The 20,392-nt window shown below is 44.0% G+C and overlaps 1 protein-coding gene across 1 annotated transcript in view; it reads left to right on the top strand.

Annotated features, from left to right (window-relative positions):
- AKT1 (AKT serine/threonine kinase 1) overlaps positions 1-20,392 on the top strand; it is a 72,325-nt gene that overhangs the window by 20,954 nt on the left and 30,979 nt on the right. The window contains exon 3 of the mRNA XM_084287779.1: positions 16,222-16,350. Coding sequence (XP_084143905.1) covers positions 16,222-16,350 — 129 coding nt within the window. The remainder of the gene's footprint in view (positions 1-16,221; positions 16,351-20,392) is intronic.

Here is a 20,392-nt window from a genome sequence, read left to right as displayed (position 1 = left end):
GATCTCAGGGTGAAATACGAGTGGCAAAATGTGTGGTAGGGCCAGCTTTGTTCTTTCTGATCCTCTCCAAGGCAGACTAGAGTCATTTTATGTCACTGATGGAGGTTAAGAGCCTTGATGGTCATCGTCAGCTCTCGCTGGTCGGCTGCAGCTCCTTGGGACTCTGTGGCCGAGTGAAGCAGACGAGGTGTGCTTGGGATTCACGTTGTGTTGGTGGTGGTTGAAGTTTACAGCAGGAACCTGTTACAAAGGCAAGGCCTGGGCCAGAAGGTCCAGCTTGCTGGCAGAGATGGGCCAGGTAATCCACAGGGTCACGGACCTGTGCTGTTTGTACCATGGTAATAGTGCCTGCGAGTGGTTGAGGGAATTCACAAAATAGCATTTAATGTCAAGTCGTAGAAGCTTGTTTCACAACTGGTGCTCTGGATGGTGGCAGCTGAAGTCCCGAAGGACAAAGTAAATTTTGGACCTGAGGTGCCATTTCACTCAGAAGAGAGAGCCTTTGAGGGCAGGGTTGAAGCCTGGCTGTACCAAAAACAAGAAACCTTGAGCAGTCTGCAGCCCATGGTATTTGTTTTATCTGAGGCAAGATTGTTGTGTGGAGCCTGGAGCCAGGGTCTGTGTATGAATCTGCATCAGATCCGCATTTAGATCCGTGTCTGAAATGAGATAGCTGTAGTCCCAAAGGGATTTTTTATTTCTTATTGTTTTACAACCCCAAATCTCCAGAGCAGGGAGGCTTGTGAAGGATGCACGTCTAATGCCAGCTTTCTATTAAAACTTTCACTAATTATTTTGAAAATGTACTTCTGACCTGCCGTGGATTATTTTATTTTTCTGCTTTGAAAACTTTATATGTCTTCCTTCCTTTTCCCACAATACCAGGATAGTGCTGACTATTTTGGAAATTTTCTTTGTTCGCATTTGGACTTCGGAATGCAAACAACGCCTGCATCCGATATCCTGCTCCATTTTTGCTGGGCTGAAAACATTGCTAATAAAAGGGGTAGGCGCTCCCCATGCCTTGCTGTGCAGGGCAGAGAGGCAGGTCAAACTGCAGGCTGAGCATCCAGAAGGTGAGGAGGTGGCTGGCGGATTGGTGTCCTGGAACTGAGAGTCGAAGCCAGACCTCCCCTGCTCTGCCACAGACTTCCTCCTATACGATCATCTCGGATAAGGCTATTTTTATTTCTCGGTGCCCCAGTTCCCTATCTGTAACGTGGCGATAACAGCACTTCCCTACTTCACAGGGATGTTGTGAGGACAAATGCAGCTCAGACCGTGAGGCTCTTGGATGCTGTGGTAACTGGGGGCACAGATGGAAGAAGGGAAATGTTCCGCATAAAAGCTTTCTGTTCTTTATGCCCAGCGGTAGGTTACAGCCCTGATGCGAGTGGTTTCCACTCAAGTCATGACTGGTGCCATGTCTTTTCCCTGAATGTTTCCTTGCTCAAACACTGTGTGCGTACCAGCAAAACACTTAATGTCCTTACTAAAAGCTATTGTTTGCACCATTGGCTGCAGGCTCTGAGAGCCTGGGCAAGACTTGCTACTTGTATTTGCTCTTGTGGGCTACTCACGGGGACTGAATGGAGTGAGTGCTTCTGGCAGCAGCCACCCGGTGTATGTCACAGGCTGACTCACGTGCTGGAAGGAGTTAAAAATAGGTATGAATGGATTTTCGCTTGTGAAATTCAAACGAATCTAGTGGTTCCTATGAGCAAGAAGTGGACTGCAGTCTGACCAGAATAAAGCAATTTTCCTTGACATAACTGGTTAAATTTCATAGAAACCACTTCCTTTGTGTTGCCACTGACAACATAACATTCCTTACCGTTTGATTTCAAGTGGTGCTTTATTACCCAGATGTACATGCAAACACGCTTTCTTCCGAAGAATTTCTGTCCAAAGACACCACAGAGGAGTGCAGTACTTCTGTTTTTAACATAGACTTCATTGTGCTTGGTTTTGTGTAGTACAAGCAGGTAAGAGACAGGAAGCCTATCTGCTCACCATGTCCGAAAAGGAGGCTGCAGTGAGTTGAGTATTTATTCAATCAAATCTTGTACATGCCAATTGCAGTGTTTTTAGGGGGTGCTTCTTGTGCCAGGAAGCGGGAATGTGCTTTGTTTACTGCTTGCTCTGCGAAACCTGGGGCTCATGTCTTCTTCCTTGTTCACCTGCTTTGATAAGTTCTATATTTAGTTGTCTCTGCCCATCCACTTGAACAGGACAAAAATAATTTTGGTGTAATCCATCCTCTCCTTCCTTTCCTCTCCACCTCTTCCCTCCCCTTTCCTTTCCTGCTGCTTGATCTGGGGCATTCAGCTGTTTGGAAAGTGGTGGATTTTCTGTTTGTTTTGCTTTGTTACAAGAAGGGCTCGGGAGCAGGAAAACACATTTATGCCCTGCAATAAAATTGTTGTGAAGAGTATGCAAACTATCAGAAACACTTCCTCCTCTGCTACAACGCTTGCCGAGGGGTCAGAGTGTGTGCAGAGCGCGTGGAGGGAGGTGGAGCAGGGAGGTTGGGAAACGGCTTGCATGTGGCATACATCTGTCTGACAAAAAGCCAACCGTGCCAGGGGAGAAACGAACAAACAAATAGTGCTTCAGCGCTGAACTCTGAGGCTGAACCTCAAGTTTGCACAGGAGCAAATCTGCCGATAAGCTTCCGATGGACCTTGACTCCTGTTGTGCAAGCGCTGTGTAGTATTTACCTCAGGAGAGGAGGATCTGCACCTTGTTCGTGCTGTGCGGGGCATCTTCTGCATCCCACCACTGACGTACCCCATTGCAATGTCTGTCACAGATCAGCCCTGGCTGAACCCCCCAGCACTATTTAAGTGCCTCACCCCTTGACTTCATTAAGCTCCAAATCAGTTGAGCACGTTCGTTAACCTAGCTTTGGTTGTTGACTGGTTTTTATCTGCAAATTGGATAAAGGGTGTCCACTGAACCTACCAAAATGTTTGCCGCCTGTGTTATCGGAAATATTATGGCTTCCACTGTTAAGCTGATAGTGATTTGAGGGAAACTGTATTGTTTTGGTGAAGCTGCTTTGGGATGCAGCCTGCCAAGCTTTTTTGTGTCTTGAGCTGAGCGTTCAGTGTGGTGTTGTTCTGAAGGGGCACATTGTCTGGGGATGGAGGGGGAGTGTTTGTTCCCACCAAAAAAAAACCAGTGTGTGTATATATATATATATATAAACGCTTTTTGTAACTTAAGCAGTTTTTAGTTTGTATTAAAGGTGGCGAGGAACAGAAAGATTGAGGAAAAAACCCTGAATTGATACCGAGTAGAGAATTCCAGTTGTTTCTTGTGGAAATTTTTCATTCAGGATCTGCTTTTCAAAAGGCTGTGAGAAACTTCTTATTTGCTTCTTTTTGCACTTGTAGAATTACCACAGGACAGGAGGTGGGAAGGCTTGTGTTTGTGAGCCATCCCTGATAAAGTATCCCGAGTCGTTGTCCTCTTGCGTGCCAGCTATGGCCCAGGAGCCATGGCTGAGGCCTCTGGGACCTGAAGGGCCTGTGGTGACACGGGGCTCTGAGGTAACTGCCCCGGGGCCGTCGGTTGTTGGCTCATGGGGTGACATCTGCCATGACTTCTGCATGGTGGGCTTCCACCTAGGAGCCTAAATCTGGGTTTAAACCCCCGGGCTCTGAATTTTCTGACAGGACATGCTGCCCTTGTCCACCTTTGTGCAGCGGGGTCCGATCGCACCCGGCCCCCCACTCTGTGCTGCTTCTTGAGAGAAGGTCGCTTGAGTTTCTAGGAATGTTAATTCCTCACTTTCACGAGCACAAATATGCGTTGGGAGCGTTTAAAAGGGAGCGGGCCCTGAACTGAAAGTGCACTTCTTATGCTTCAAGGCATAGCGTAATCCTTTTAGTAGTTGGGATTGCCGGGATTGTAGTGGGCAGGCCAGGATGCCTTGCAGACATCTGCTTTGCTGTCTATTGAGTCAAGTCAATATCCTCAAAACTGTAATTTTCACTGTAATGACGGATTACACTTGTCACAGTGCATAGCATTTTGTCGTGCGCGCTTAATAAAAGAAAACAGATTTTAATGCTGCTTATTTCTGAAGTCAAATACATCTGAACTAAAGCTCAGCGCACGCAAGACAAACTACGCTTTAATTTTTACAATTGTCTGATGGGACTTTGCGATTTATTTGTTGTTACTTCCTTAATGATGCTGCAGTCAGAGGCACTGTTTTGCTAAATGTTGTGTAAAAAGTAAATTGTAGCACAGCAGATGTTGGTATTTGGATGGATGTCGGTGCAATGGGGGGACAGCAACAGTCATCTCTGTCAGCTGTCTTCAGACTCCACAGGCCTGCTGTGTGGTTACTTTGGTGTGTAAAAACAGCTCGTTTTGCAACTGGGAAGTTTGGCATTACATTTGGCACGGGGCCACGGAGCTGGGTGAACGCAAGTGTTTATCCAGCGATTTTCGCAAAATTGGTAACTTGCAGAAAATGTTTATTAAACTTCCGCACAAAGGGAGGGGGGAGTGCTGGCTGCGTCTCTTTCCTTCTTAAAAGGAATCGGCGCTTGTAGTGCTGGAATCTTTTTTCAATTATTTTGACTTCCCCCACCCTTGTCTGGTTTTGGCTGCCGTTTTTATCCTTTTAAGCCTTTTTGCAGCTTACTGTGTATAATTTCCTTTTTAAAGATTAAAACAAGCATACCTAATGAAATACAAAGTATGTAGAGTGCAGTAGCTGCTCTTCTCCCCATCCTGTGTTTTGTCATGAGCTAGGTGCAAAGAATTGAGGACTACAGATGAAGCTGCTTAATTATCCTCCTCCCCCCGACCCCTCCTTTTTGTAGAAATCCTACTGAAAGCATGGAACGTGAGCCCTGAGCTGCAGAGCAGCTGATTTTTGTATGATAAATTACTGTAGGTTTTACCTTTTGGTTAACTACAAGAATCCCCAAAGGCCATCAAGAATTTTTCACAGAACTGCCGTCAATATTGGACATATTTCTGTATGAAAACAGCAATTTGGGCTGCATTTTTAATAGTGGGGGCAGGGGAGAACGGTAGTTTTGCAAAGCAACAGCAGTTTTAATCAGGTTTTATGCCTTAAATTGGGAACCTTGTGATTTAGGGTTCATAACTGTATCATAACAGAGATATTTAGTTTGGATTAATTTTTCTAATCCACTTCAATCTTTTATTGCCCTTTGATTAAATAATAAGATGCCTTTATTGTTTGAGAAGGCTGCTTTTTTTTGGAAAAGGGACAATGATTAAAGTAGGAAATTGGTATTCTCTGGCGAGGGGAGGAAAAGTATGCAGGGAAGAATATTTTCAAACTAATGATAGGGACCCATTAATGGATAATGCTTAATTATGAAGTTGAACTGTGCTTTTACTACCAAATATGACATCAGTATACTACCTGGGGGCCCTTTGTTCTTCTTTCTTTGGTGGTGTTACCTGTAGCTTCCAAGCTCTGCCCACGCTTGGCTTTGTGTAGAAAACCGTAATATTCAAGAAGCTCTGTCCACTGCAAAAATAATTTTTGCGTTCAGTGGATAAACGAAAATTGCAGATTACCTACTGCAAGTGCACTGTGGCTGCTGATTGGAAACCTTTTTTGTCTCTTGGGTTGATAATGAAATTGTAATCCCAATCTTAATTTTTTATTTTCTTGGGGGAGAGGAAGGGGAGGAATAACTGCAATAAAACATCAATTTGGAAATAATCTGAACTTCAGAGCATCCACAACCAGGAGGGTGGGCTGGGGCTTCAGTAGCCACGTCTCAGCCCATCCACACCCCCCATCTGCAGCTGTGGCCTCTATCGTCCTGCTTTCTTCCAGCTCCCATCCCACCCTGCAGGCAGCAGCAGGGTTTCCAGGGTGGCCTTGCTTGGCCTGGCCCCTGCAGCAGCACAGGAGCCCCTGGCAGCTGCCACATGAGGTGATGGCATCGGGTCAGGGACTTGTGGAAGAAAATGCTGCATCCGTGGCATGCGCTAAGCATCAAACTGCAAAGTGGGGTTTGCACACGGGCTTTGCTGTACATCTGCCTTCCTCTGTGGAAGTCCCCGAGGCATGAACGTTGCCCCAGGTGACCTTCTTCAGGAATGCTACCCTAGGTGACCTTTATTTTTTTGTTGTTGTTGTTTTTAATGCAAGTTTTAAGCTTTATTTATTGCTTAGTAGGGTAGGAATTGAACTACAGAGAGAGTGGACTGTGTATGGCCATGGGATGGGGCTTTTTGGGATTCAGGTGGTTGAGGGGATGTGTGGTGAGGAGCAGTTGTGCGGTGCCTTGTGCCTGACAGATCAAGTGCAAAGGAAAAGTGGGGCCGATGCAGCAGTCCTGCCCTCAGAAACCCCACTGAGCAGGTGCCAGGTTTGCCCACAGAACCTGGTGTGAGTTTAGGGCTGCTGGGGGGCAATGTTTGCTTGTCCCAGGGAGTAGGAGAAGTTTTAAGGGGAGGCTCAAATTTTTGCCTCGTTTTCCCAAAATGATAGGACACTACAGGCTGGAAAGCATCCTTCACACTGTCACATCTGCTTTCTGCTTTTGTGTGGTGTATACCTTCTATTTTTCTATTTTAATGCTTCTGTTTAATGTACAGTAGTCTTAACATACCAAGATGCCTTTGCAACATGAAAATCAATTCATGATAACGCTATCAAGGTAGGAGGGTCTTTATTCAGCTGCATCAGTTATCTTTCATTCCTCCTTCAGTAAGAAACAGGTTTTTGTGTAAATGGATGGAGTGCATCTCTCCTGGAGCTTGGAGGTGTTAGGAAGAGGTATTATGAGCTTATCGGAATAGATGGCTTTGGGGTTTAAAAATTATAGTCATGTTAATATGCTTTAGTAGTACGTATGTACATTTCATATCAGAAGCAATGAATTACTACTGAAATCCAGCAGGAATTTTTCTGTTCGATTATACTCAGACTCAGTGTTTTTACTGTGCATTGTAAGCTAAAATAACTTTAAGAGTGTCAAAGGTGACAGAAATGTGTCTGTCTGAGCCTGTGACCCTGGTGCAGCAGCAGAGTGGGACTTAACTGCACAGCGATGGCAAATCTCAGCCCAGGCACTGAGCTGGCTTACTGGGTGGATCTCTTCGGGACTGTTAGAAATCCGTACCATTGAAGTACAGCATTGAAGGATAGGTGAGATGCCACACTTCCAGCTGTACATTCAGGCTGCTGGAACTTCTGCAGCTGTACTGAGTTTGGGGTGCCTTGAAGCAACCTTTTTGTTCCCCTGATGCCAGGCAGGCTGTCCTCTCTTTGCTCTTGCTCAGCAGGGAGGACCCTTGGCAAGGTTTCTTACTCCTGAGTTACTCGGCGGAGCTTAGCACCAGGGCTCGGATGAGTGTTTGCTCTCGTGTTACCCATTGATGAAGTTGCTCTAATAAGCGTGCAGTATGCGCTGAGGTTACTTTGCAAAATTCCTCTGAATTGAGCCAGGCACTCTGGCTGCTTATCTGAAGGAGACTTTCATTGCTGGGTTTGGGGTAGTGACTCAGTACAAGTTATCTTAGAATACTAAATTTGGAGGCGAAACCAGGAGGTTGCCATGATAACAAACGTTAGAACTCACTTTCTGGGAAGTGCTTGCAATTTTTCCTTTGATTGCCTTTAAATGGCTCAAGATAAATTAAACTTTTTATTAGAACTAACTTGGTCTCACTGTGCTCTTCCAGGGTTTTGCAGGCTTGCTAGTAAGGAAATGAAGGAGGGAAATCCAGATTAGCCCTGGCCTTATAACCAGCTCCCCTGTTTTTATGTTGCTTATTTTTGCCATTGAAATATTTGCCTAGCTTGGCTCTTACGCATCTTTCTATGAAATATTTACCCAGTAACTCTTTGTGTAAATATGTTTTAAATTGTGCATTGATTTTTTTTTTCTTGGCACTTTTAAGAAATATCCTGATGCACAGTGTGGTCACACCATTACTGGCTGAGTTTTTATTGTGAGTGGCCTGAACTGACTCTGTGTATTTATTTATGTTGAGAATTAGGACTCAAAAACAGAAGCTAAGGCATAACAATACGATGTGTTAATTTCTTACCCTCCATAAAATGCTTATTTATAAAAGTCCAAGTTCAGCAGTCTAGTTTTTACAAATAGAGCTGCTTTTTTGTTGTGTTTTGTTTCAGACCGCCTCTGAAGTTGGTCCGTATTATCTGCTTTAGAAAAGCTGTTGTTTCCATAAATCTCTTCTGATGTCCTCTGGCTTTTTTCACCATTTCTTTACAATTCCCCGAGGTTTTGATCTGCTTTTGTACATGACACAATGATCCAGTAATGTGAGCCTGGAAGAGCGAGCCGGGGACTCGCCAGCCCTCGCTGCGGCTGATTTGTGTGCGGCTGCCTCCTGCCTCTACCCTCCCCTGTGCCCGTGTGTGCCCACCTCCAAGTTACCAGCTCGGCCTCCTGAACTTGGGGATCTTAATGGTGAGCCTCCGCTGAGCACAGGTTTCATGTTCACAAAGCATAAATGCATCGTACAATCGCTCTCACCTGAGCCTTGTTTCTCCCAGCCTTTTTTAATGGGGCAGAGTTGAGGTTGTCCCCACTTGCACCACCCGTCAGTCTCTAGACAGGCTTTTGCTGAAGAACAAAACTGGCTGTGTCACGTTCACACAAGGCATGGCTTCAGATAAGTGCAGGAATCGTTGCTAAGGATGCTTGTGCTAAGAGATAAAATAAAGAAATCGGCTCTCGGGCGATGTATAGAAAAGTTCTTCCTTGTTCAGATGTACCAGGGTGTGGTGTGTTTGGTGGTTTTCTTTTTTTTTGTGCTTGGTATTTTTAGTTGAGATCATAAAATCTTTGGAGGATTATATCACACCCTTTTATAAATACATCCCGCGTGTTTAAGAGCCTGATTTACAGAAATGCTGATTGTATTAACTTGGCGTTGAGCTCAAGGAATAGTTGGAGGTACCTCCTTCCTCTAAGAGAAGGTATTTAAAAAGTCGCAGAGGCTTATTTGCCTAAGTGCCTCGTTAGCTGCTTGTGCTATTTTCCATCAAGTGTCAAGGTAGAAATTACTTGGGGAGAAATAATTGTTCCAAGCATGTTTAATTCAGCTCAGTGAATCTGACACATCCTCTGTCATTTTTATTTATTTATAAAAATGAGAGAGTTGGGCACCTGTCAAGAAGCAGAGGAATACGTGATGGCATTTTATGTTCGTTACAGGAGTCTCTTATTTTGTTGAAATCCTGTAGGTGCTTGTGAGCAGAAGAGATGTCTCTAATTGTGTTGGACACCTCATGGTGCATTTCAGTCCTTTGGCTCCCACCATGAAGTAATGGAGATGAAATTCACTCTGAGATTTTCAGCATAGCTTAAGAAATCGCTTTATATCTTCCTGTAATTTATGAAGCTATCCTTAAAACTGCTGTTTTTAATGAAACTTCATTTACATCTTCTCCCACTGGAGACAGCTGTAGGTTAGGACTAGCCTGACTAAGCTGTGCCAAAGGTAGGAGTAAGGAGTTTTTTTACATGCTGATTAATTCTCTTTCACTCCTCTGGGAATATCTGGTATTGCTTAAATTGATTGCTGTAAGCAATATGGCAACATTTTTGACCTTCTAAACTGAAATTCAGCAAAAAAAAAAAAAAAAAAAAAAAGGTAAACCTCGGTGTTTCAGTTTTACATAACCATACAGTTGGAATACAATGATTAAAAAAAAATAAATACAGAGGTGTCTTCTGTAGTGGTGTTGGCTGGTGATCTCAAACTCCAAACCCTTTGAAAGAGGTGAAATCAGAGTGTGGTAGCTGTCCATCCCCTGTGTGAAAGTAGTACTGGATGAGAATCTGCTTTTCTTTCCCCGTAATCTGGCTTTTGATCTCTCCCATGGTCTAGCTTTGTGAATCAGAGCATCCCTTTCTCGACGGCGTGAAGTGTTTGACTTCGGAGCTGTTGTGTAACAAAAGGCAGAGGTAGCTTCGGATACACCTATTTCTCTGCCTGATGCGTGCGTAGCTTTGTGGGAAGCGATAAGTCAACGCTGTTTGTTGCTCTCTAAAGTTAATTTACAGATGTGTGATGCCAGGTGAAGGGAGGCTGCAGCTTGCTGGCTCGGAAGGCGCTCGGCTCTGAATACGGTGCGAAGATCTTCCTTTGTCAGGCTGAGCGTGAGCCCATTTAATCACTCCCCTTTGCCCCACCTCCAGCTTCCCTCTTGCTCCCCTCCCTCCCCAAATTCCCTGAAGATATGATAATTAAGCAGGTGCCGTATATCGGAGCTTTGTGCGAGCGTGAGAAACGGCCGCCGGTTCAGAATAGCAGGAGCCACGCCGGAGGAGGAGGAGGAGGAGGAGGCATTTCTCTGTAACCTGTTGGCAGCGGTGTCAATCGCCGTCGCGCCTCTACCATCCATCCAGCTGCACGGCAAGCGGGTCGCCATAAAGCCGGGGGAGAGGATTTGCCGGGCCCTGAATTAGCTCCTTGTGCTGCCGGGGTCCCCGCCAGGGCGGTGAAAGGCGCGGAGCCGGGCGGCTGCAGACGGGCTGCTGACTCAGGCTTGACCTCCCCATTGGGGAGCACCCGGGGCTGCAGTCTGAGCCGCCTCATTGAGATGCAGGGCACGGGCGGCGCGTCCGCAGCTGTACGCTGGAGGCAAGGGCTGAGAACGCATCCAGAGTGACCAAAAAAAGAAATAATCAAAGAACTGGCCCCCTTCTGTACTCCTCTGAATAGGCAGACAGACCAGAGGTCCTCTGCTCTCCGCAAGCGTGTCGGGAAAGACATTAGCATGCCCTGCTTTTTTTTTTTTTTTTTTTTTCCTTTTTCCTTTCCCCAAGCTACCTAAAACCTGGCACTGTTTCTAAATCTCTTGTTTTGACAGTTTGGGGAGGGAAGGGAAGAGTGCTGTACCAGCCTGGTAGAGGTCTGTGCAGCTATTAAAAAAATAAAAACAAAAATTGAACTCAGATTTTTCATTTGGGTCAGCCTGGCAGTGCTTAATTGTTTAGTACCAAGTATTTATAGTCCAGAATTAGCTCTCTGTGCTTGGAAAGGGCTCCTTTCCCTTTCACTTTCTTCCGAGTGCTTTAGAAATGCAAAGGAGAATTTCAAGCCCTGTTGTTTTTTGTTTTTTGTTTTTTGTTTTTTTTTCCTTCTGTTTTTCAAATCTGCTTTGGTTTGTAAGGCAGTGGGCACACATTTACTCGACCAGCAGAGACTAACTGCGAATCCACGCTCCGCTCTCCAGACGTGCCAGCGCGCATGAGATGGCAGCTTCCGAAAGCTTCGAGTCTTGAAGGAAGCTGGCATCTGTTTTGCCGAAGCCTTATTAGGCAGGCAGGATGCAGACCACTTTTCGCTGCCATTGAAGTTTTAGAAATGAGTCACTCTGCCTTGGACCAGTGGCACATTAGCGCTGCAGTTGGCATAACTTCGGCGTCTCGCTCGGATGGCTGAGTGCCGCACAATCAAGGCACGGAGCGTGTCCTCGGAGCGTGTGGGAACGTACCGAAGGCTTGCATAACTCAAAGCGCTGTAATATTTTGAGTGTTAACTTTAATTGTAATTAACGATGCCACTTCTGATGCTCAGAGCAGAAAGCACAACGCGTTATTTACCCATAGGTTTGCGGTAGCCGATGGAGCGCGTTTAATGTAACCGAGACCTCATTCTGGCTCCGCGCTGCTGGGCTTGTTCTGCTTACTTTGGGGCACAGGAAAGTTAACAGTTGGTCCAGCGCTCCTGTAAATGGCAGGGATGTCATTGGATGCTGACTTGGTTAACCTAATGATTTATTTTTTTTAAACCATCAGTATGTATGAGTTGATTAAAAAAATAAGCAAAGTCTTCTTAAATATAGTCTGTTCTGAATTAAAGGGTGTGGTGTTGGCTTTGAATGAGCTTGATGCAGCAACAAGCATGCAGCAGTTGGTAAATAAAGATGGATTTTCTTTTGTTCTGCTGGTGCTTGCTGCTCATTATTCTCCACTTACCCCGTAAGCTTCCCAGGGAGTGGCAGCTGTTTCTGATGTTAGACACTCTATCAGTGGTAGACAGCTCCAGATTCGGTGAGATACTGTTGGGGAGAGGAGAGGAAAATAACCTAACCCCGCAGTATTGTAAATCCTCAGCAGAATTAACTTTTCATGAACCAGAAGAGTTTTGTGCTTAACTTTCCAAAATACGCAGGCATAAGGGTGCTCTGCAGCGTGTGTTATTGTGGAGAGCTTTTTTTTGGCGTGAGATGGATTTACATTCTAAGTGTGTATTAAGTATTTTAATGTGCAGTGTGTGGGGGCAGACACAAAGCAATAAAGCGAAATCGGTCTATAACAATCTTCGTGTGTATTTGCAGCTATGTACAGTTTGGGAATCTTTGCAACTTGAAAATTGCTTTGAGTAAACAGAATGGTACATAAAGATTTTAAATAATAAAGGCAGCAAGTTATAGAGGAGCCTATTTGATTTCAGGATTTTATATGTAGGATTTATAACCCATGCTTTTGCTTTTCTGTCTCTGCAGTGTTAGCATTCTGTTACTGAAAACAAAGAAGGCTCTGCCAGGGCATTACACAAGCAATGAATCACAGAGGAAAAAATGTTTTGCTTTGTAAATTGTTCACTTTTCCATGGTGGATCATTATTATTATTATTATTATTATTTTAAGTGTTGTCTAATAGAATCTGCCTCACATGCTTGTGTTTATTGTACTTTGTATATTTCTTCTAGAGAGACTACAGAACTAATAGCATTGGTGACTTCAAGCAACTTCTTGCTCATGGTCCTTAAAAACAAAGCCTCCACAGGAACAAAAATCGCAGGGCAAGAATTGAAACAGCTCAGTTCACTCCTCAGGCATGACAGCTTATTGAGTATATCAGAGGAAGGAAAAGGTGTTAACGTTTTTCAATCAGCTTTGCCACAGCAGTTGCACGCGATTATTTTTGTCCGTATCGACAAACTTGTTTGGTGCTTAACATGCTTGTAATGGCCACCACAAACAACTTGATCCTTCTCACAGGTTGCAGGTAGTTTATAGTGTTTATAACATTTTAGGTGATCATGGGAATGTAATCTAGTTTCTCAGAAATATATACTTCATACCTTTTCTTGATGACTTCTTGGTGAGTCTGCATTTCAGAACTTCTGTAGAAGAATGAGAATTTGCTCAGGCTTGAATAAAAGATTAGGCTTACAGACAACCAACCTGACTGCGATATCGCAAACGAGGCAGCGTCCTGCCACTTTGCTGCAAGATGCAGAAGCGTAACCTCAGCGTTACATAATAAAATGTATGCTGCAGATGCTGCAGTGTGCCTCACGCTGTCCTTGGCAAGAGCAATAATCAATAACGGGCAAGCTTGCCATGTTACTGGATTCATAAAGCTCCAAACATGGAAAAAAGTTTAAAACTGTTACTTATTTGCAAATCAAAAAAGTGGATCAGGAACCAGAACCAGCTGAAGTAAGTGAAGGTCTGGGTAGAGTGGTCCTTGTAAAATGGTAATGAAGTCACTGGTCTCCTACACAGGAAGAGTGAGTGCTAAATGCTAACTAGTGAGTGTGGAGGAGGATGGGGTGTGTGTATGTATTCCGTGTGTGTGTATGGCATGAACCACTTTAAGGACTATGTGATTAATCCTGTTAGATGATGCATTTTTCAACACAGATCAGTGGAATAAAGCTGTAAGAAAGTGTAAGAGCCAAAGAAAAGCCTCTAATAAAATATAAAATAGGATGAGGGAGAGGAGTGACAGTAGAGTGTTGTTTTGTTTAAAATTATTCATACTTCACTGAAAACAATCAGATATTTTCAGAATATCTAAAAATATATATATATATATCTCCTCTGTAAATACTGATTGGGAAGACGCAGCATAGATTAGGCGAGACTGTGTAACTTGCCCCTCTTCAGTTTTTTCCATCCAATCTGGATTTAGCCATAAATGCAGGTATGAGAAGGGGAAGGAAGATGGTTCCCTGCTCTTCTGGGTTGGCTTAGTGCAAGAGAAGAAAATGCCAACGTGTCGGGTGTGCAGCAGTGAGTTCCAAACCAGCGATAGTCCCGACAGCTGCCTACCTGGCAAACCTCCCCGGTAAGCGCTGGGCTGAGCGCTGTGGGTTTTCTTATCCCTGTAGTTACATCTGTGGTGTAATAGTAATGAGATTGGAGTAATCTCCCTGATCTGGGCTGAGTTGGACTGATAATTTAAATGTGAAAGGCTTCATAATCTCCTGCTGATCCCAGAAAGTTTTCGGCTTTTAATTAAGGTCAGAGTTATGAAGACGACAACAAAACCTTCTACATTTACTGCCTTGCCTATAAATGCCGTGACATGCTGTAGGTGAGTCCTTCTGAAATTCCTGAAGCGACGGTGACATTTCTGTAAAGCTCTTCCAGGTCAGCATAACACTTGCAGCTACAACAGGCATCTTCAGAAGAAAGACTGTGTGGGTTTGGGCTCGTTGCTTTTATTCTCATCTTTCTCGCCTGTGTCATTGCACTGCTCTGTTTTATCAGAGCGAATGGATGTTATTTGAAGGGTAACTCGGTAGCTCTTAGCTTTCTGCTTTAGAGTAGAAAGTTAAAAGCCCAGCGAAGGGCTGGGCAGCTGGAAGCAATAACTGGGGGTGTGTGCTGTGGATGCTGGGGCTGTGCGTGATCCTGTGTGCTGGAGACACAAGTGTGAGGCTGAAGGGAGAAGATGCACAGCTGGCACAAAGCGGGTTGAAACTGCACCCCAGAAGGAGGGGAGGTCTGCAGGGAGAGGAGCAGCTGCAGGGGAGTTCCCGGGGCAGCGCACACAGCACCTGGAGAGAAATTACCTGCGGAGGGAGGAATGCGAGCAGCAGGAGAAGGAGGTGTGAGCGGTGCTTGGAAGAAAGGGACGAGCAGCAGAAGGTTGCTGTGGGCAGCAAACCTTGGGAGCCTTTTATTCTCCCTGTTTTTGGCAGTCATTTGAAGGGCTGGTGGCAGGTGAGGCAGTGGGCGCTGGGCACCAGCCCTCCCAGTGCAGTCCCGTGGGGTGTTCAGACCTGCTCCTGCTGCAGACCCAAAAGACGCTTGGTTTCTAGGCTGCTCCCTCGTCCTCTTCCCGGTGTTGATCAAACAAACGAGCAAGAAACCACGCTGGAGGGAGGAGGGTGTAGCTGCTGCCCAGCCACGGGTGGTTTCTGCAGTGGCTGCTTCTCTTTAAATCGGTGGTGGGGATGGGCGAAGTTGAACCATGGCTCAAATATGAGCAGCATCTTGTGTGCGAAATGTGGCTGGTGCCCTGATTTGAGCAGCACCATAAGCAAGGCTTCTTTTATTCAGCCAAACAGAAGTGTCACTGCAGGACCTAGAGACCTGGAGATCACCAGAAAGGGAAACTGAGGCACATTGACAAAATCACCCAGAAGAGAGGCAGGTAGAACCCCAATCTTCCATCCCTGAAGCCCAATTGAGTAACTCCAATAAGTGTAAATGAAATTTTTATCAACATTTTTCTCCTTCTGGTGCTGGAGATTTAGAGCATGGCTGCAATAGTCACACGATCGGTACCTGCGCTGAGTTACTCAGATGAGCAGTAGCTTGGGATCAAGGGATGTTTTCTCTGTAAAAGCAAGGTGGAGAACACTTCTGAATAGACGTTTTTCTTCTTTGCAGTGGCTGTACATCACCGCGTGTTTTCCCTCTTCATATTGTGATATATCAGCTCGTGTTTCATGCTTGAGATGTTGTGAGAGGAGTGAGTGATGTTATGTAACTTAAGCAGAGAATTATCTTTTTATGTTCGGAAAGTGACTGTTGGTTTGATAAAGCAGTTGACTAATTAGTAAATTACCCATTGTTGTTTAAAATACTTGCGCTGCAAAATGTAAATGAAAAAAATTTCTCCACTTGTCAGTATGAAAAATGACAATAGCAAAAATAATACATAGGACATCTGCTCTGATTTTTTTAAAATTTAAAATGCATTTAAGGCAGATGTTGCGGAATTTGAATGGAGCGAGGAATAGATAGGAGAACAAAACATAGCTGTTTACCTTCTATGAAGTCCCGTTCTTATGGTTAGCATCGCTAACAATATCTGACTCAGTGCCTGTGTTTTTCCACTGTTTGTATCAGAATGAACTGAATGTTCTTAGAGCTGCTGCTATGTCAGGAGTTGGTTTCAATATTAAAAATACGTATATTGGTGAGTCAGTATTTTGGGGTGTTTTCTGATGATCTCTCCCTTTTCCCATCCTTTTTCCAGGAGAATACATAAAAACATGGAGGCCGCGGTACTTTCTTTTGAAGAACGACGGCACCTTCATCGGCTACAAGGAGCGGCCGCAGGATGTTGACCAGCGGGAATCGCCTCTAAATAACTTCTCGGTAGCTCGTAAGTGCTTTTTACGTGCTCCCTCATCCAGTTGGGCCTTGGTGTCTTCTTGCAGTCACTGGGAATCTGCATCGGTAACGTTCAAATCTGCTCGGACTAATACATGTATATCTAAACACTAAATGTGTTTCAGATCAAAACAAAACAAAAACAGCAGCAACAAAAAAAAACAAACACATTTCTTAGTAACGGATGTGATCTGTAGGTTTGATGCTCTGCTTTTTTTCAGTTTTCTACTAAAGTACTGTCTCTGGTTATGGAATCAAACAGGTTTATTGGTTAATGGTTTGTATGTCTGTTATTCAGCAAGTTGCTTTAAAGTGAAAATTAACCCAAGTGTGCAGTACTTGGCAGGTAGGCACAGCCCAAGTATTTCATCCTACGTGCTGCCACCAGGTCTGAGTGCAAGTGGCATTAACATAAATCAAAGTTACTCGATTGTTAGCATAAGAGAACATGGAATAAGCACTGGTTTTAATAAAACGTACTCAGTTTTTCTTAGTTTTGAAAACAAAAACATATTTCTTTTATTAAAGCCAACAAAAGGGTTTGGAAGTAATAACATCTCGTAACCTCTGCACTCTGTCCTATGCAAACATTTCCGAATTTGCTCAGGTGCCACAGCACAGGATGTGATAGAAGAACCTGAGGATAATTTCCTTTTCTTACTTATGTTTTTAACCTTTCTCTGTATACTTCCAGCTTTTATTTTCTCCTGTTCTTAATCTTTCCTGTCTCATGATCTGCCTGTGTCTTGTTCCACCACTTAAAAATAGATCGTTGTGGCACCTGCTATTAACAGTGATCTGTTTCTGGTGACTAGTGGAAGCGAAGTTGGGCAGAGGGAAGGGTAGAGGGCTTTCCCTTTTTGTCACACGGTAGCTCAAAATGCACGGGGTTCATCTTTTTGGTTGATCATCTGTTTGGCCTTTCAGCAGATTTATTTTAGAACACCTTGGACGTTGGGAGAGGGCCAGACAAGGCCAGGAATTAATGTAAATGTTCATTTTTCCCCTGGTAGCCACGTATACCTGTTCTGACTGACGATGGGAAAAAAGAATGGGCATGCTGTTGCCTGGTGCTTCGGTGCAGAATGCCAGGAGTGCTTTGGGGATTTTTGTCTCATTTAGAGAGTTGTCTTAGTATTGTCACTTCAGTAATGACATGGTGGTTTCCTCTTCAGACTGGTATCTCCTTATGGATCAAGAAGGTAAAGAAAGGCAGCAGAATGCTATTAATTCATACATTAATTCAGCACTTGGTCTGTAGCCAGTGGCTTTTAACAAATGCACTTTCTTGCAGGACGCTTCCATTCTGTTGCTGCTGTGTTTCTTCTGATAATCATTTACTGCAACTCACTGCTAAGGAATAAAAAAAAAGGATGCGTCGCTTGCCTTCTCTATGTCCAAGTTGCTTTCACAAAGAATTAACTTAAATTGGTTTTCACAACAGGGATATGTTGCTTTTTTTGGCAAATTGAGCCTGTCAGTCTTGGCATTTCTATATAAACACGTTTGTTTCCATGGTATCAGAGCATTGTCAAAAAAGACGAGACACATGCCAATGCAATCAGGTGTAGCCCCCGTGAGGGGGGGGCGTGGGGAGAGTGGGAGGTGGAGGGATGCTCTTAGCAGTGCTGCTTATCTGGTGAGCCAGCAGCAGGTTGGGAAGCCTCGGTGCTTGTGGGGAAGGCCTCCTTGCTAGAAGTCATTCTTGTGGTTTTGCTCTCACTGAAGCAGCTGTGTTGCCTCACCAGGATTTAATTTCTCATATAGGCACCGGCACGCAGTGCTGGTAGCATGCGATGCGCTGTGGTTCCCTCCTAGGTACCTGCCACGCTTGTATCACTTGGGTTTGTTTTGCAGCATGGCTTTTCCCTTTGAACCTGCTTGCCTCGTACTTTCATTGGAGTTAACTTGTCGAGTTAGCACGAGAGGAGTGAGCTCTGGAGGAGCGCTCAGGCCAGAAAGCAGTATCTCACTGCAGAAGGTTTTGCCAGTGAAAGTGGGAGGGGATTTAGCTTAAATGTTTTGTAAAAATTCTTCCTCTTCCTTTTTTTTTTTTTCTCTCCTCCCTTCAAGTGACCATGATAGCCCTGACTTTTTTGTTAATTAGTGAACTAGATTTTTTTTTTTAATGAGATGGCAGGCTGTCTCTGTCAGTCTGTTCTTTGGAAGTGGTCCCATGTTTCTGATTAAAATTTTTACCCTCTTCTGCTGTAAAATAATGTAGGCTTTCTCTAGCTTTGCAAGTAAAAGTGTTTTTTTTTTTTTTTCTTTTTTCTTTTCTCCATTACTTGGGAACTCTTTTCACTTGCAATGTAAAATTCATATTAAGTGATTTTGGCTGTTCATGAGAGGTAGGGATTATTCAATGCAGGAGGAAACAATGAAGGACAGTAACATCAGCTAATGATGCTCTGTCTTTTCCCTTAACAGGTGTGGAAAAAAGTAGTGGTAATAAATACAGAATGTGCTTTCCTTTATAGGATTTTTTTTTCATGTGTTTGACAATCATTTGGTAGTCTCTTCTTTGTCTTAAGCCCTGTCCTTTCAATCTGCGAGGGTTTTGATCATATGTCTTTGAAAACCTGTTTATAGGACCCCTGTGGTAAAGAGAGACTTACATTTTAATTCTTTTTTCTCCACCTAATTTCCAGTTTAAAATAGCCATGTATATATCAATGATACATTTAAGGAGTTTATTTTCCCTGTAAGTTACCTATTGGTGGTTTTTTTTTTTTTCAGACTTCTCAAAGATGGTACCTAGCACTTCACTGTGATTTTTTGAGTCATATTTGTGTTCATGTTCCTTACTCCACCACTGCAGAGACAGAAGGAATAAAAAAGCCTTTACCTAACTAGTTAGTTATGCTCCAGAGACACCAGCAGATAAATAACCGATAGAGCCAGTGCTGTAAATCTCTTGGATAAGTAGCCTTGATACTGATCGTAATCTCAGATTATCGTGTATGTCTGCCCATTAGGTTATAAGCCCTTAAAACCGTATAGCTGAGAAGAGCAGTATATAGCGGAAAACAACGCGGAGAGAGTGGCTGTTGCTGTTAGAAAGAAGGGATTATTTCTCTGGCTGTCCAAAAGGAGGGCGGACTGCAGTGGTTTTGTTGTACAGCCGAAAACATAATTGCTCAACAATGAGCCCTCCTTTTGGGACAGGGCTGCGTGTCTGTAGTCAGGCGTTTATCGCAGGGCACAGGATGACCAGATCAGTGGGCAGATTTTCTGTGTCTGCTGTTATTCAGGCTGCCCTAGTCTAGGTCTCTAACTCAGGGCTCCCAGCTCCTCACTTTTGCCATGCTGTGAGGTCATCTGTTCGGTGGTGCTCCAGAAAGAGAGCACCCCAACATGGTATTCCTGCTCCACTTTGCAAAGTTTTATTTATTCATCGTTCTTTTTTTCCTGGATTGCCTTTTTTTCTTTTTATCTCCTTCCTTAAAGAAACCAAAGCAGGAATGGGAAGGATTCTTGACATTATTGGTTTAAAGTGTGATGTCATTATATAGGGAGCAGAGTTTGACACTTTCATCACAAGTAATCTGCCTTTTAGCTTAAGTGCTGGGGAAGCAAATATTGTGACATTTTAGAAAGTCACTGGGATAATACTAAGTGTCTTTCAAATACAAAATGGTAATTTACATTTGAATGCCTTGGTGTCTATTCCCGTTAGGAACAATTTCTCTGTCCTACTTACTTTAAAAGACCAAACGCCAGGAAAGAATCAAGAGGTTCTTTAGAGCAATTTAAATCATTTTTAACAGGCTGCTGTTTATAGTACTTACTGTGTTGCAAAAGGAGAATACATATGTTGGCCTGTTTGACAGGAAAAGCTGTCTTCAAAGTGGGTAAGTGACCATCAGCCTGGATCTGACATGTGAGTGTTTTTATGCCCCAAACGATACCCCCAAACGTGCCATGAATCAGACTTAATATAACGCCGAGTCTGTTGTTGCACCCTGCTGTAGCAGGGCATGTTGCTGTACATGGTCATAGGAGATGAGTTTGGTGGTGTGTTAGCTTTCCAG

Source organism: Netta rufina (assembly GCF_964035555.1).
Source record: "Netta rufina genome assembly, chromosome: 5".
NCBI lineage: Eukaryota > Metazoa > Chordata > Aves > Anseriformes > Anatidae > Netta > Netta rufina.
This window is presented reverse-complemented; position numbering and strand designations above follow the sequence as displayed.